Raw genomic sequence first — 14,544 nt, 5'->3', positions numbered from 1 at the left:
ACCAGCCATCCTATAAGCAAGCAAGCAATAACAATTAGTTTGAACTCTTATCTAATCTTCCTTTACAAAGTGCAAGATACATTTTTAAATGTAAAAAAAAGCGCCGTGAACTATAGCCTCCGTCTTTGCGCAGCCAGGCTCCCTGAGTCCGTCACGTAACGGCAAAAATAAATCAGTAAATCAATCAAAGCCTAAATTGAGGCCTAAATCAAGGATTATTCGATTGTCAAACCATCGAACAAATAATTATAAACGCTATTTTAATGCAACTTCACAGTTTAAATGAATGAACATCAGTATACAAACTCTAAAGTGTAAAAAACAATAATCTAACATTAAAGTGTACAAACATGTGTACAACTAAGTGTGTGTGCGTTTGTGCGTGTGTGATGCCAGCCTATTCATTTTTATTTAATGAGATCAGCATGTCGACATGCTCGGGTGAGAGCCGACTCCTTAGTCTGCTGATGATCAGTCCTGCAGCTGAGAAGACTCTCTCTGCAGGAACTGATGTAGCTGGGACACACAAGTACTTAAAGGCAAGTTTGGCCAGCTTGGGATAAATATGACGGTTTTCGTCCCACCACACAAGTGGGTCGCTGGTGAGGGGGATGCATGGCTCCGCGGTGTACCGTAACACCTCATCGACCCCTGTTGTCGCTGGCTCTGCGTAATCCTCGCCGAAGAAGGAGCTGAGGCCATCATCTTTCTTTTTTTTCACTGGACAGGGAGGCACATCTTCCTCGGACTCGGCCTCACCACCATCATTTGCTTCAGCCAACTTTAAAACGAGGTTGTTTCTCACTGCCTCTCTCGTAGCAGCATCGAGGAAGCGCAGGCTCTTGTGACGGGGGTCGAGAGCGGACGCGAGGAGGGCCACCTTCCCAGCCATCCCCGGAGCTGGTGGTACTCGTTTCCGCAGGGAAGCCTCCACGGTTCGCTTGAAGTCCGCCACTTTGGCGGAATCGACGCTGTCCCCTCCTGTCCCTTGTTTGACTTTGAGATGCCTACAGTAATAAAAATAAAAGCGCTTTAATCTAAACAAGTATATATAGCCTATATATATATTATATAGAGCCTATCCTATAATTTTTAGATTCTACAACTTCATCAAACTTAAAGCAGATATCAGTGGAATGTTTTTGTTAATATAAGTCCTAAATAGTCCTATTTTCCGTCAGCAATCACTTACATGAAGTATTTCAGCCTAAACACGAGTCTCTCCGTCACTCTGCTCTGCTGTAACCCGAGGAGAAAATTTTCCTTGTGGGATACAAGTGTTATCCAATGAGGAGAGAGAACGGCATGAAGGGCTGTGTGTGCAGCCAAGGGATGCGCGTGAATGTGGTGACGTAGCACGAGGACCAATTGATGCCTGACAAGGGCGGGGGCTGCTAACTCATGGTGCGTTCAAAGAAACTCGTACTTTGTGTTTTTCCTTCCTGTGAAGTCATACCAGTTCGATCTGGTACGAGTTCACGGGTCGGAAGTTACGAGTGGCCGTTATAGGGAACTTTCACAGACAACAGGATGGTAAAAACACGAGCTACGGGTTACCTGGAACGCTACCAAGTCGTAGTTGTGACTTGAAGCTGTAACTTACGGTTTCAAAAGCCTGCCTTGAACGCAGCATTAGCCGAAACGGCCGTGAAGCTGATATCTGCTTTAAGTTATGTTTATTTTATCTGCGAGGACGTGGAAGAAACATGAAAGCAGTAGGCTAAGCAAGGCTATAATGACTGAAAAAAAGGCATAAATGCGCCTCGGAGGGGAGAACTTTTTTTGCAGTCATAAACTCATATGAGCATCTTAAACTTATTATTAAATCATTAAAATACGAATATATAAATAATATTATCTCCCAATTTGTTACCTATTTAGAAGGCTCATGGTCACAGGGTAGACCATGGACACTGAGACACATGACTCGCTGCACAATGCCGTAGTGGCCGTCTTGAGTGACTTCAGGACGGGCAGGATATCCTCCAGCGTTGACCAGCTGGCGTCTGTCAGCTCCAGCAGTCCGGTCAGAGAGGACTGCTGTGATCGCCCACCGCTGCTCATGGAGCCGCTCCATCATATCACTGACGGAATTCCAGCGCGTCTTACAGGATTGAATCAACTTGTGGCAGGGAAGCTGTTGAAGTTCCTGCTTCTTTTTCAGAGCAGTGGTGGCAATGGTGCTGTGGTGAAAGTGACTCACCAGTCGATTACATGCACCAATTAAGTGATGCATCGCTTGCGCCTTAAAGCCATCATTGATAGCGAGCTGGAGTGTGTGGGCGAAACAGGGCACGGACTCCCACTCAAGCAGGTGCTGGTTTGCCGCAGTGATGTTTGAGGCGTTGTCGTGAACACAAGCCATGATTTTTCCTGTCAGACCCCACTCCTCCGCAGCCGATGTTAGGACTCCAGCCAGATTTTCCGCCGTGTGTCGTTCCTCCATCGCCCGGGTCTGCAGCACAGCACTACACATTTTCTTTCGATCTGCGTCTGCGATGTAGTGGCACGTGATGGTCATGTAAGACTCGGTGGTCAGAGCCGTCCAGCCATCTGTGGTGATGGCGACTGCCTCGGCCCTCATCAACTGGCTCTTGAGGTTTGATGCCATGGTGTCATAGGTGCTTTCGACCCTCGCAGTCACCGTCTTTCGTGACGGGACATTATACTCCGGCTCCACGCACTCCATCAATTTCCGAAACCCCTCACCCTCGACAAAACTCAGAGGCAACATGTCCTTAGTTATCATGTTGGTGATTAGGTCTGTTATCCTTTTGGATCTCACGGCATCACATCTTCTCCCAAGTGGGACTGTGAAGGAACTGATAGCCGTTTGCTTTGTGGTCACGGTCTGCCCCGAGGCCTCCCCCAGAGTGCCGAGTCCGGCATGTTTGAACCTTAAGTGGTTTCGCATAGAACTCGTTGAGTGGTTGTAAGCCAGTTTAAATTTACAAATGCGACATACAACCTTGTTTGTGTCACCTTTGTCCAGATCAAAGTGGTCCCACACAGCACTTCTACTCGCCATCTTCTTTTAACACAAAACTGTAACTGTCAATCATGTCAGACTCCTGTTCGTCAATTTCACGACGACCACAAAGCGGCACTGTTGTAAAGCATGGACAATCCTGACATTTACTTGAGTTTCACAGACAATTTTGTGTGTGTTTTAGTTTGTTTTCTGCAGTAAACACAGGTTCTCATTAATCCCAGGCACATTTAGTTGTCTCAATTTGCATGAAAAGCATAGGCTACATTATTTACGCATTATTTATTAGGATTTACGGGAGATTTCCTGATAGTAGTGATCACACACGGCAACAGAGCAACCATCTTGATGTAAATAAACTCCAATCAATCTTTGGCAGATCATGTTTTCCCATTGGAGTTTAGCCCGTCATGTGACGGCACACGGGTCCCCTATTGGACAGGCTTGACTGCTCGGCTTCTGGGTTAGCTAACGTTACAAACACACCGGTGGGGTCGATGTAAAGGCTGAAATAGACGAGAAACAGAGCGACTATACACCCGGCATCGCCGACAATGAAATAATCCTAGGTTACCCGGTTACTAATTCGTAACCGATTAGCAGATTGTCTACTCGGGTACCCGAGTATCCGAGTAACCGTGCACATCCCTACTTAACGCACATCAACGAAAGAGACATGTCACGTCCGCTACCTGCATTTGCCATTGCGTAATCGGCGAAAATTGGTAGAGGAGAGATGCCATAAGAGAGGATGAGTCATCCACGACAGCGGTAAGTATTGTAAACCACCATGTGTATATTTTTTATGGGCCTCGGATATTTAGGCCTAATGATAATTTAAGGTCTTTGCACTGAGTCCATTTTTTTCGCATGCGCTTTTCTTATCCGTCATCGAAGAAAAACCGTACAGTACGCACAGGCTCCTTGCACACGTCCGTTGCGTCTAATTAGCATGCGTTTTTATTTTTTATTTCATTTATTTTCACACAGACACACACTCAGTGGTGATTTCCCCCTCTCTCAGCCTCAAAGCGCTGATGTGGTCAAGGCTTTTCACGGATGCGAAAAACGCAGTAAATAGTAGGACTACCTGCTCCGAGGTTTCGGACTCGGTGTATGATCGACACAACATGAGGTCGAATTTATTTTTTGACATGCGGCAATTTCGGACAATTTTTGGGTATTATGGGCAATAACGTTGGAGAAGTGTAGCATATGCCGGGGAAATATATATCCACACTATCAAAAGTGTTTTATAAAGCCTGTAGGAGCAAAATATTGGAATCGTCAAATCGACGACCCATGGCGGTTATATAGTGCCTCCCGGCTGTGACAACGGGACACTTCAGCCTTGTATACTGTGTATGCCATATCCCATCAAAATTTTCATGGCTAGTTGATAATAAAGGGGGGGAAAATGCTTTGAAAAATGTCACATGATCGACCAAAGATCATGTATTTACATACATGGTTACAACCATGTATGACCATTGAATATCACGGTAATCATAAAAAAATTAAAGGGATAATATTAAACTGAATTCATATTAAGTAAATTCATATTTTGTGTATTCTTGATAATAAATATATTTATTTACATTTTTTTCAGATTATGCACTTTCTCAAGCTTTGGAAAGGTTTGTATGAGGTGTAAATTGATTTGTGTAGGCTATTGTTTTCCTTTTTTAATCTTGCAATAACATTGTACTGTGAGTACCTCCTTATTTAAATGTGTTCTGAAACATTTAAAAATGTGTTGTAGGCAATGTATTAATGGCCTTTATTCTTGCATTCAGCTATTTTCCAAATAACTTTTTTTTTAAGGCTCGGAGAACATCAAGAACTGTGCATGAAATTCTGTCACGCATAGAAGAACGTGCAGGACTTGGGGGCATTGTGCCACAGCACAGCTGCGATCCTGTTAACAGTTTTTGGGGAGATATCTGTAAAGACCTAAAAATTCCAAATTCACGCCTAAATAGGCTGAAGATTAAGAAGTGTTATGAAAAGTGGTCAAAGGTAAATTTTTATATCTGACATATTGACAAATACACTTCCATGTATTTTTGTTGATTTGTTTGTCTGTCTGTCAGTCCTACAAGCAAAGTACCTTGAGATGACTATATAAAAATACATATTGATAGCTAAAAAGTGATTTAATTTTTTTCCAAACCATTTTATCTAAATGAGGCATTTTCTTTGTTAACATACAAACATCCAGAGTCCAGATAACAGTGGTGCTGGAACCACCATCAACCCGTCATCAGTGACTGAGGATGACCTGGAAGAAAGTGAGGTAGGATGGGTTTGTCAACTTGTCTGTACTCTCCTTTTGTTAAACCTCCATCACATATCTCTCCTGCAAAAGACACTACAGACTAACAGGAGTTGAGTATCTGGGGTTTTCCTTAACAGACAAATGTAACGGCCAAAACCCAGACTCCAGATGTGAGTGGTGATGACATCCCCATCAACCCGTCATCAGTGACTGAGGATGACCTGCAAGAAAGTGAGGTAGGATGGGTTTGTCAACTTGTCTGTACTTTCCTTTTGTTAAACCTCCATCACATATCTCTCCTGCAAAAGACACTACAGACTAACAGGAGTTGAGTGTCTGGTGTTTTCCTTAACAGACAAATGTAACGGCCAAAACCCAGACTCCAGATGTGAGTGGTGATGACATCCCCATCAACCCGTCATCAGTGACTGAGGATGACCTGCAAGAAAGTGAGGTAGGATGGGTTTGTCAACTTGTCTGTACTTTCCTTTTGTTAAACCTCCATCACATATCTCTCCTGCAAAAGACACTACTGACTAACAGGAGTTGAGTGTCTGGTGTTTTCCTTAACAGACAAATGTAACGGCCAAAACCCAGACTCCAGATGTGAGTGGTGATGACATCCCCATCAACCCGTCATCAGTGACTGAGGATGACCTGCAAGAAAGTGAGGTAGGATGGGTTTGTCAACTTGTCTGTACTTTCCTTTTGTTAAACCTCCATCACATATCTCTCCTGTAAAAGACGCTACAGACTAACAGGAGATGAGCGTATGAAAGTACAGATATTGGGGGTCTGACTGTGTCTCTTACATATAGCTTAAAAAAACCTTAGGAAAAAAAATACATTAACTCCACTAACATCTTTTTTTCTTTCCAAATCTTTTTGAAGCATCTCACGCAGGACTTTGAAGAGACATCTAAGACAGACACCTCCTCTGAAAGCACTAATGAAGACATGTCATTCTTCAAAGCGAGTTTGCCAGAGCAACCTTGTTTTTTTTTTATAGAAAAAAATGAATGGCAAACTCTGAGGAATAGGCAGGTGGCACACAGTTTTAACGGATTGCAATGGACAAATATAATATCAAAAGGCGTGAGGTCAGTACATCCATATTGCAGTTTTGGATTCAAACGACATAAAGTCAAGGTCAAAGGATCTTTAAGGAAGGGACCAGTTTTCTGCAATGGATATTGCATGTTCAAAGACTGTCCAGTTCAGGTCAAAGTCGAGGTGCCGGATGAATCGAACTTAAAAGCCATTGTTTACTTTACCGGGGGAGAAGTTTACCACCACTGCAAAGATTTGAAAGCAAGACCTTTGCGTGCTGATGCTCGCACATCTTTGGGGGTGAAACTCAAAAGCAAGCTTCCCAGGACTTTGTACTTGGAGTCCCTTCAAAACCTTACAGATTCAGTAATGGATTCTGGTTGTCGGGATGAAGCTCCAGGGCCAAAGGTTTTGAAGAATCTTGCATGCGATGAAAGAAGGCAAAAAAGATGTCACCCCAACGAGCTTTTGAGCCTAGAGAAGATGGTGACCTTAAAAAGCCAAGAAGAAAATAATGTGCTGCAGAAGGTGCTTATGCACCCAAAGGGTGTGATGTTGTGGTCCAAGAAGACACTGTCTGTCTTTTACAGGCGTTGTAAAACAGACATTGTTTACCTTGATGCCACAGGAAGCATCATCCAAAAGCCCAGTTCAAGTTCTGCACCTTATTATGTCTATGAGTTGGTTGTCCGGAACCCGGTCAAGGGTGCTTCACCTCTCCCTGTGGCTACATTTGTAACATGTGACCATACCACTGCCTCGGTCCTGTATTTTCTTCAGGCTTTCAAGACGGACCTCACCAAATTCCATGGGCATAAATCATCAAAAAGACCGGTGATGATTATTTGTGATGGATCCCCTGTGCTGCTTCAGGCAATTTCATGGACATTCTGCCATATCAATCTGGAACATCTCATAAAACAATATTATGAGATTATCACAGGACAGTTCACCGGCGAAAAATTTGACATTCCCATTCTTCACAGATGTCTTAGCCATATCATGAAGAATGCCAAAGATCTCTGCAAAAAAAAGTAATATGTTTTTTAAAAATTATTAATATTTATCTACTAATATAGCTTTAACGGTTACATTTATTAAATGACGGTTACGGTTACAACAATTAAATGAATATGATATAATGACTTTCTTTTCTTTGCCTTTAGTGTCCAAAAGCACTACAGACTGGCCATGCATATTTTTGGGCTTCTCGCAAGCTGTACCTCTCTGACTGAGATGGATGATGTCCTTGCCAGTGCAACGGTGCTATTTTCCAGTCCATGCACGGGGAAACATGTGGAGAAACATTTCCAAAACCTCCAACAACACATGTCGAAAAAGGGGACGTTCGACATGGACCAACAAATAGCAGAAGAGGACTACAAGGTGATGTTAAAAAATCTTGTGATTTGGTTTTTATGTTTATATGATGATTTTGCTTATTCTAGATTCATTGTTTACGATAATATTGGTCGTACAAAGAAAAACAACTACTGGAATTTAAAGGAAATGAATATTAAATACACTTGCCCAAAATAATCCTTTTGTTACCAAGAGTGCCTATTCTATAAGTTACTTTTACAAAAGTTAATTTACATTTTATACTACACTCCTCTCAAGCACTTACAGATACACTAATAACATTATTATCCATTACAGAATGACTTTGGAACCACACCACTACAGATTCACTTTCAGCAGATAATCAGGAATGCTTCTCTTGAGGAGGATGGTGATTCCAATGCCTATTATTCACCAACATTCATCCCTGCGTTGGCCAAATACTTCCTCCCCCATGCTCCCCTTTGGTCTTCTATGATGCTTGGTATGAAAATCACTCAATATTTTACATTTACAAAACAGGCAACTAATACAATTTTGAGAACTCCGGCCAGTTAACCAAAACAGAAAAGGAAAAATGCCAACAACAATCAAGTCCATGTTTTTTTATGTTCTATTTTTGTCATATATATTTATATGTTTTTTTTTTTAGGGGACATTGGACGTCATGGTTCTGGACCTGCTTATAAACATTTCAGCAGGATCTATACAAATGCAAGGCAACTGGAAACACAGGTAAAATGTAAATTAAATTAGAAACTTGGTGTGGCAAAGCAATAACAGAACAGTGTGTTAATTTTTTCTCACATGTTATGACAGTTATGTTTACCTGTGTGGTGGTTCTGATTTATTAATATCTACAGTGAGGACTTTGTTAAGTTGGCCTGTTGTGACGATGTCCTGGCTTTGTTCGTAATTAGTTATGGTCCTGATGCCACAACTCAGTATATAGTATATTATACTCACATATTCAGTGTGTTTTGTTATATAGTCTTAGTCTGTAGTGCAGAGATAGGTAATAATATATACACACAAACACACACATATAGGCTATATGAATGTGGCAAGGTGGAGAGTATTAAATGTAATTAATCCATATCATTTTGCAGAACTTCACACAGGATAACCACACGCAAGGGATCATGGAGAAGAGCCAATGGGACCTTAAGACCATAAGGTTCAATCGGCGAAAGGTGACCCGTTTGGACGACTTTGTTCAACGCTACCAAGGCTTCCATGATGCCTTGCTGCGTGAATATGATGACACTGAGCGTGTCTCCAAGAAGGTAATTTAAAAGACTCTGTGTGTGTGTGTGTGTGTGTGTGTGTGTGTGTGTGTGTGTGTGTGTGTGTGTGTGTGTGTGTGTGTGTGTGTGTGTGTGTGTGTGTGTGTGTGTGTGTGCGCGTGTGTGTGCGCGCGTGTGTGTGTGTGTGTGTGTGTTGGTATGGTTACATACGAACAGATACAAACTAAAAAAAATATTATATTGTGGAGATGTAAATAATATTGATCAGACTGGAGACGGAGGTGAGTTGAGTCAGTTTACTCTCCACAACAAAACACTGAAAACTACTGGTTGCTAAGAAACCATCAACATTCTAAAGAACCCGGAACCGGCATGAGCTCTCAGGTTGCTAAGTAACCATGTAAACTCTTAAAGGTACAAGACCTCTGGTACCTAGGTGAATGTCTTAACTATTAACTATTGTGGGTCACCACACAGGCCCCCCCAGAATTCACCCATACAGAAAAATAATGCAAACATACAGGCAATCAACAAAGTTCAACACCCAAAACAGTGAACAGTTTTCAAGAATAATCAACGGGGTGGGGGGCGGATCTGGCGGCCAAAACGGCTGCGCTTAGCAAGAGGGGGGTTAAGGGAAAGAGGAGGGGCAGGGGCAGTGCTGGGGGCCAAAGCAGGGGGGCGTCCCCGCCGCGGGGGCCTGGCCAACTCCACAGGCTCTTCCACGTCCAAATGAGCAGGCTTCAGACGGTCTATTGCGATGCGTTCTGGTTTGCCTCCCATGTCCACCACAAAGTTCTTAGACCCCCACTCCAAGACACGGAAGGGCCCATCGTAGGGGGGCTGCAGCGGGGTCCGATGACTGTCGTGGCGGATGAAAACATACTTGGCCGACGGCAGGTCCTTGGGGACGTAGGACTGGGGGAGGCAGTGACGAGATGTCAGCACGGGGGCAAAAGTGTCAGTGATGTCTCGGGCCACAGTCTGATGAGAGTCAGCTGACCAGGGAGCTGTTGCATCTGGGAGGAACTCCCCCGGGACCCGCAGTGGCTGGCCGTACACCAGCTCGGCAGATGAGGCCTGGAGGTCTTCCTTGGGGGCAGAGCGGAGACCGAGCATGACCCATGGAAGGCGGTCGACCCAGTCGCTGCCTGTAAGGCTGGCACGTAGGGAGGCCTTCATGGCACGATGAAACCTCTCACACAGTCCGTTGCCCTGCGGGTGGTACGCCGTGGTGCGGTGGAGCTTCACCCCCAGGTGCTCAGCAACTGCAGTCCAGAGCTCCGACGTGAACTGTGGGCCCCTGTCAGAGGTAACGTCCGATGGTGTGCCAAACCGGGCCACCCAGGATGCGATGAATGCTCTGGCCACCTCTGCTGACGTAGTTGAGGACAGGGGAATAGCTTCTGGCCACCTGGTGGTCCTGTCCACCATGGTGAGGAGGTGAGTGAACCCGCGGGAAGGAGGCAGGGGGCCCACCAGGTCCACATTGACGTGATCGAAACGCCTCTCAGGTACTACAAAAGGTGCCAAAGGGGCCTTGGTGTGACGCTGCACCTTGGCACGCTGACATGCCACACAAGCGCCTGCCCAGGCTCTGACGTCCTTCTTAAGGCCCGGCCAAACAAACTTGGCCCCTACCAGCTTGACAGAGGCCTTCACACCCGGATGAGAAAGGCTGTGGATGGTGTCAAAAACCCGGCGTCGCCAGCCAGCAGGCACGATCGGGCGTGGTTGGTCTGTGGAGACGTCACAGAGGAGCGTGGTGTTGGCTCTGTCGAACACCACGTCCTCCAGCCTCAGTGCAGTGGGGCCCTTCTGACAAGCCAGAATGTCCGAGTCTGTGGCTTGGTCCTTCGCCATAGCAGCATAGTCCAGTCCCAGGTGAACAGACAATGCAACCACCCGGGAAAGGCAGTCGGCGACGAAGTTGTCCTTGCCCGCCACATGCTGAATGTCTGTAGAGCTCAACATTGCAGAGAGCTGCCGCTGCTGACGACCAGACCATGGCTCCGAAGTCTTGGACATGGCGAATGTCAGAGGCTTGTGGTCCACGAATGCAGTGAACCGGCGACCCTCCAACAGGAATCTGAAATGTCGGGTTGCGAGGAAAAGACCCAGGAGCTCTCTGTCGAAGGTGCTATATTTTTTTTCATTGTCGCGGAGCTGCTTGCTGAAAAAGGCCAGGGGCTGCCAGGCACCGCTCACCCACTGCTCACACACCGCCCCCACTGCATAGTCAGAGGCGTCTGTAGTGAGGGCTATGGGGGCACTGGGAGACGGGTGCGCCAGCAGGGCAGCGTTGGCCAGTGCGGTCTTGGCAGCACAGAAAGCTTTGTCTCTCTCTGGGGACCAGTCCACTTCACTATTAGCTTTTTTGCCTCGCAGGGCCTCGTACAAAGGACGCATGAGGTGGGCTGCATGGGGGAGAAAACGATTATAAAAGTTCACCATGCCCAGAAATTCCTGAAGAGACTTTGTGGTGCGGGGACGTGGGAAACCAGTGATTGCCTCCACCCTGGCAGGAAGAGGAACCGCTCCCTGTGGGGTGACGTGGTGTCCTAGGAACGTGATTGACAACTGTCCAAACTGGCACTTGGCTGGATTAACAATAAGTCCATGTTCACTGAGCCTTTCAAACAGCTGCCGGAGGTGTGTTAGGTGTTCCTCAACAGATGTGCTGGCTACGAGAATGTCGTCCAAGTAAACAAACAGGAATGACATATCTCGTAGCACAGAGTCCATTAGCCGCTGAAATGTTTGTGCCGCCCCTTTAAGTCCAAAAGGCATTCGCAGGAATTCAAAAAGGCCAAATGGTGTGATGACAGCTGTTTTGGGTACATCCTGCGGATGGACCGGAACCTGGTGATATCCGCGCACCAGATCGACCTTGGAAAAGATAGTGGCCCCCGCCAAGTGAGAGGAGAAATCCTGTATGTGCGGGACAGGGTAGCGGTCAGGGGTCGTGGCGTTGTTCAGGCGACGGAAATCACCGCAGGGGCGCCAACTGCCATCAGCTTTAGTCACCATGTGTAAGGGGGAGGCCCATGGACTGTTCGAGCGGCGCACTATGCCAAGACGCTCCATAGTAGCGAACTCCTCCCTTGCGATGGCCAGCTTGGCTGTGTCGAGGCGGCGGGCCCGTGCGTAAACTGGGGGGCCCGCGGTGGTGATGTGGTGCTCCACGCCGTGTTTAGCCACCGCAGATGAGAACGTGGGTGTGGTGAGGTCAGGGAACTCGGAGAGGAGGCGTTGATATGGGTCTCCAGTGGCAAGCGTGTTTGACAGGCAGAGCGCTCCAGCCCCCCCGAGTGTGCAGGGGTATGATGCAAAAGAAACGGCATCAATGAGTCGGCAGTTTGTAACATCGACCAGCAGGTTGAAGGCGCAGAGGAAGTCCGCGCCCAGGATCGGCGTAGACACAGCAGCCATAACAAAGTCCCAGCCAAAGCGCCGTCCACCAAAAGAAACCTCCACATACCTGGTGCCGTAGGTACGTATGGGCGTGCCATTGGCTGCATCCATCTGGGGTCCGTGTCCGCCAGCCATAGTGTCCACAGTCTGTGCTGGCAGGATGCTACACTGAGCTCCCGAGTCGACCAGCAAACGTCAGCCGGACAGCTTGTCGGTGATGAACAGCAGCTTACAGACATGGCCAGCGCCCATAACTGCTAATGAGCGCCGGCCCTGGCGTTTCCCTGGACCCAGCTGCATGGCTTGCGACACTGCTTGGCCTTAGCTCCAAACCGAGCATGATAATAACACAGCCCATCATCACGCTGGCGGCGGGCAGTCACTGCGGCCGCGGTGCCAACAGTGTCAACAGTGTCCTCCAGAAACGGCTGCGGAGTTGAAGCCCCTTGGTTAGGCAACAGTGCGTGGACAAACTGTAGCCGGTTAGCGAGGAAAATCCTGTCCGCTTCCTCAGCCAGGGCACGATAGTCTTTGGATGAGGAGTGGTGTGAACTGGCCAGAGCAGTGCGCACAGGCGCGGGGAGCTGCCGCAGAAAAATGTGCGTAAAAAGGAATGAGGGATCCGCTGAGCCCAACACCGCCAGCATTCTCTCCATCAGCTGTGACGGTTTGCCGTCACCGAGGCCGTTGAGGGACAGCAGGCGGTCCGCTTTCTCCAGTTCAGACAGCTCAAAAAGTCTCAGAAGGAATGTCTTCAGTGTGCCGTATTTACCGGTAGCCGGTGGCGCTTCCAGCAGCACCATTGCTCTGGCCGTCGTCGAGGCATCCAACGCCGCCACAACATGGAAATACTTTGTAACGTCCTGCGTTATTCCCCTCAACTGGAACTGGGCTTCGATGTGCTGAAACCAGGCTCGTGGGTTGTGCTGCCAGAAGTCCGGTAACTTAACGGTCGCGGCGTAGATGTTGGCGTTGACATTAACCGTGTCATTAACCTCGCTCGGTGCCAGTGCCGCCGGAGTGTTGTGTCTGCTTCCTTCGCCGTCAGACATGTTCGTATTCTCGGGGTCACCAATTGTGGAGATGTAAATAATATTGATCAGACTGGAGACGGAGGTGAGTTGAGTCAGTTTACTCTCCACAACAAAACACTGAAAACTACTGGTTGCTAAGAAACCATCAACATTCTAAAGAACCCGGAACCAGCATGAGCTCTCAGGTTGCTAAGTAACCATGTAAACTCTTAAAGGTACAAGACCTCTGGTACCTAGGTGAATGTCTTAACTATTAACTATTGTGGGTCACCACAATATCACATTTTATAGAGCTTTCGAGTAGAAAAAGAAAAGTGGAAACAGAGACGTCAGAGTTCAAGAGGCATCTATGTTTCCCCACTTGCGAAGCCTTTCAAATTCAAAGGCCAAGACAAGCAGGTATGTGTTCCTCAGGCTTTAAATAATAAATGTTTAAATGTCCTCATAATGAAAATTAATAAAGTAAAGACATAATTATAATGCCATATTTAATGTGTTTTAACAGAGTATTATTATTGCTGTTTAACATATTAATTATATTTTGATATTTATATTTAATGTGTGGATTTATTATTAATGTATTGTCCTCAAGAAATTTATTAAAATTTGTCATGATTTATAGTAAATTAAACATATAGGCAATGTGGTAAGTGTCTTTTAGTAAGATAATTTACACTTAGTTTCTTATAACAGGATGTTGTCAAACAAAGTGACACCTCTTCAGCGAGAATGTCAACACAGTTAAACGAGGATGTGACTGTTGCTGTTTGGAGAGGTGACTTAACAAAGTTTGAGGTTGATGCAGTGGTGAACGCTGCAAATGCCAATCTTGCCCATAAAGGTGGACTTGCAAAGGCACTAGTGGATGTTGGTGGACCTCAAATTGAAGATGAAAGCAATGCATATATTGCAAAGCATGGGCCTTTGGAAGATGGACAAGCCATTGTAACCGGTGCAGGGAACCTCCCATGCAAAAAAATCATTCATGTGGTGGGTCCATGCATGCGAAAAAACCCCACCAAGCACATGGTCTCCACAGCAAAACCTGTTCTGACCACTGCCATTGTAAATGTCCTGAAAAGAGCTGAAGAACATCAGTTCACTTCAGTTGCAATTCCAGCTGTCAGCTCAGGCATTTACAACTTTCCATTGCCGGTATGTGCTGATGTTATCGTCAGTGCAGTTACTGAT

At 46.2% G+C, this 14,544-nt stretch overlaps 1 protein-coding gene across 1 annotated transcript; it reads right to left on the bottom strand.

Annotated features, from left to right (window-relative positions):
• Window positions 1-397: 397 nt before the first annotated feature.
• LOC310993054 (E3 SUMO-protein ligase ZBED1-like) lies at window positions 398-2,749 on the bottom strand (the record flags this gene model as incomplete). Its single annotated transcript, XM_083981320.1, has 2 exons — window positions 398-1,007; window positions 1,923-2,749. 2 exons carry the CDS (start codon window positions 2,747-2,749, stop codon window positions 398-400), a joined length of 1,437 nt encoding a protein of 478 aa, XP_083837446.1.
• Window positions 2,750-14,544: the final 11,795 nt, after the last annotated feature.

The sequence above is a fragment of the Trachurus trachurus genome (genome assembly GCF_905171665.1).
Source record: "Trachurus trachurus genome assembly, chromosome: 1".
In the NCBI taxonomy this organism is placed as follows: domain Eukaryota; kingdom Metazoa; phylum Chordata; class Actinopteri; order Carangiformes; family Carangidae; genus Trachurus; species Trachurus trachurus.
The sequence above is the reverse complement of the archived record's forward strand: the minus strand, read 5'-3'. Positions and strand labels throughout refer to the sequence as shown.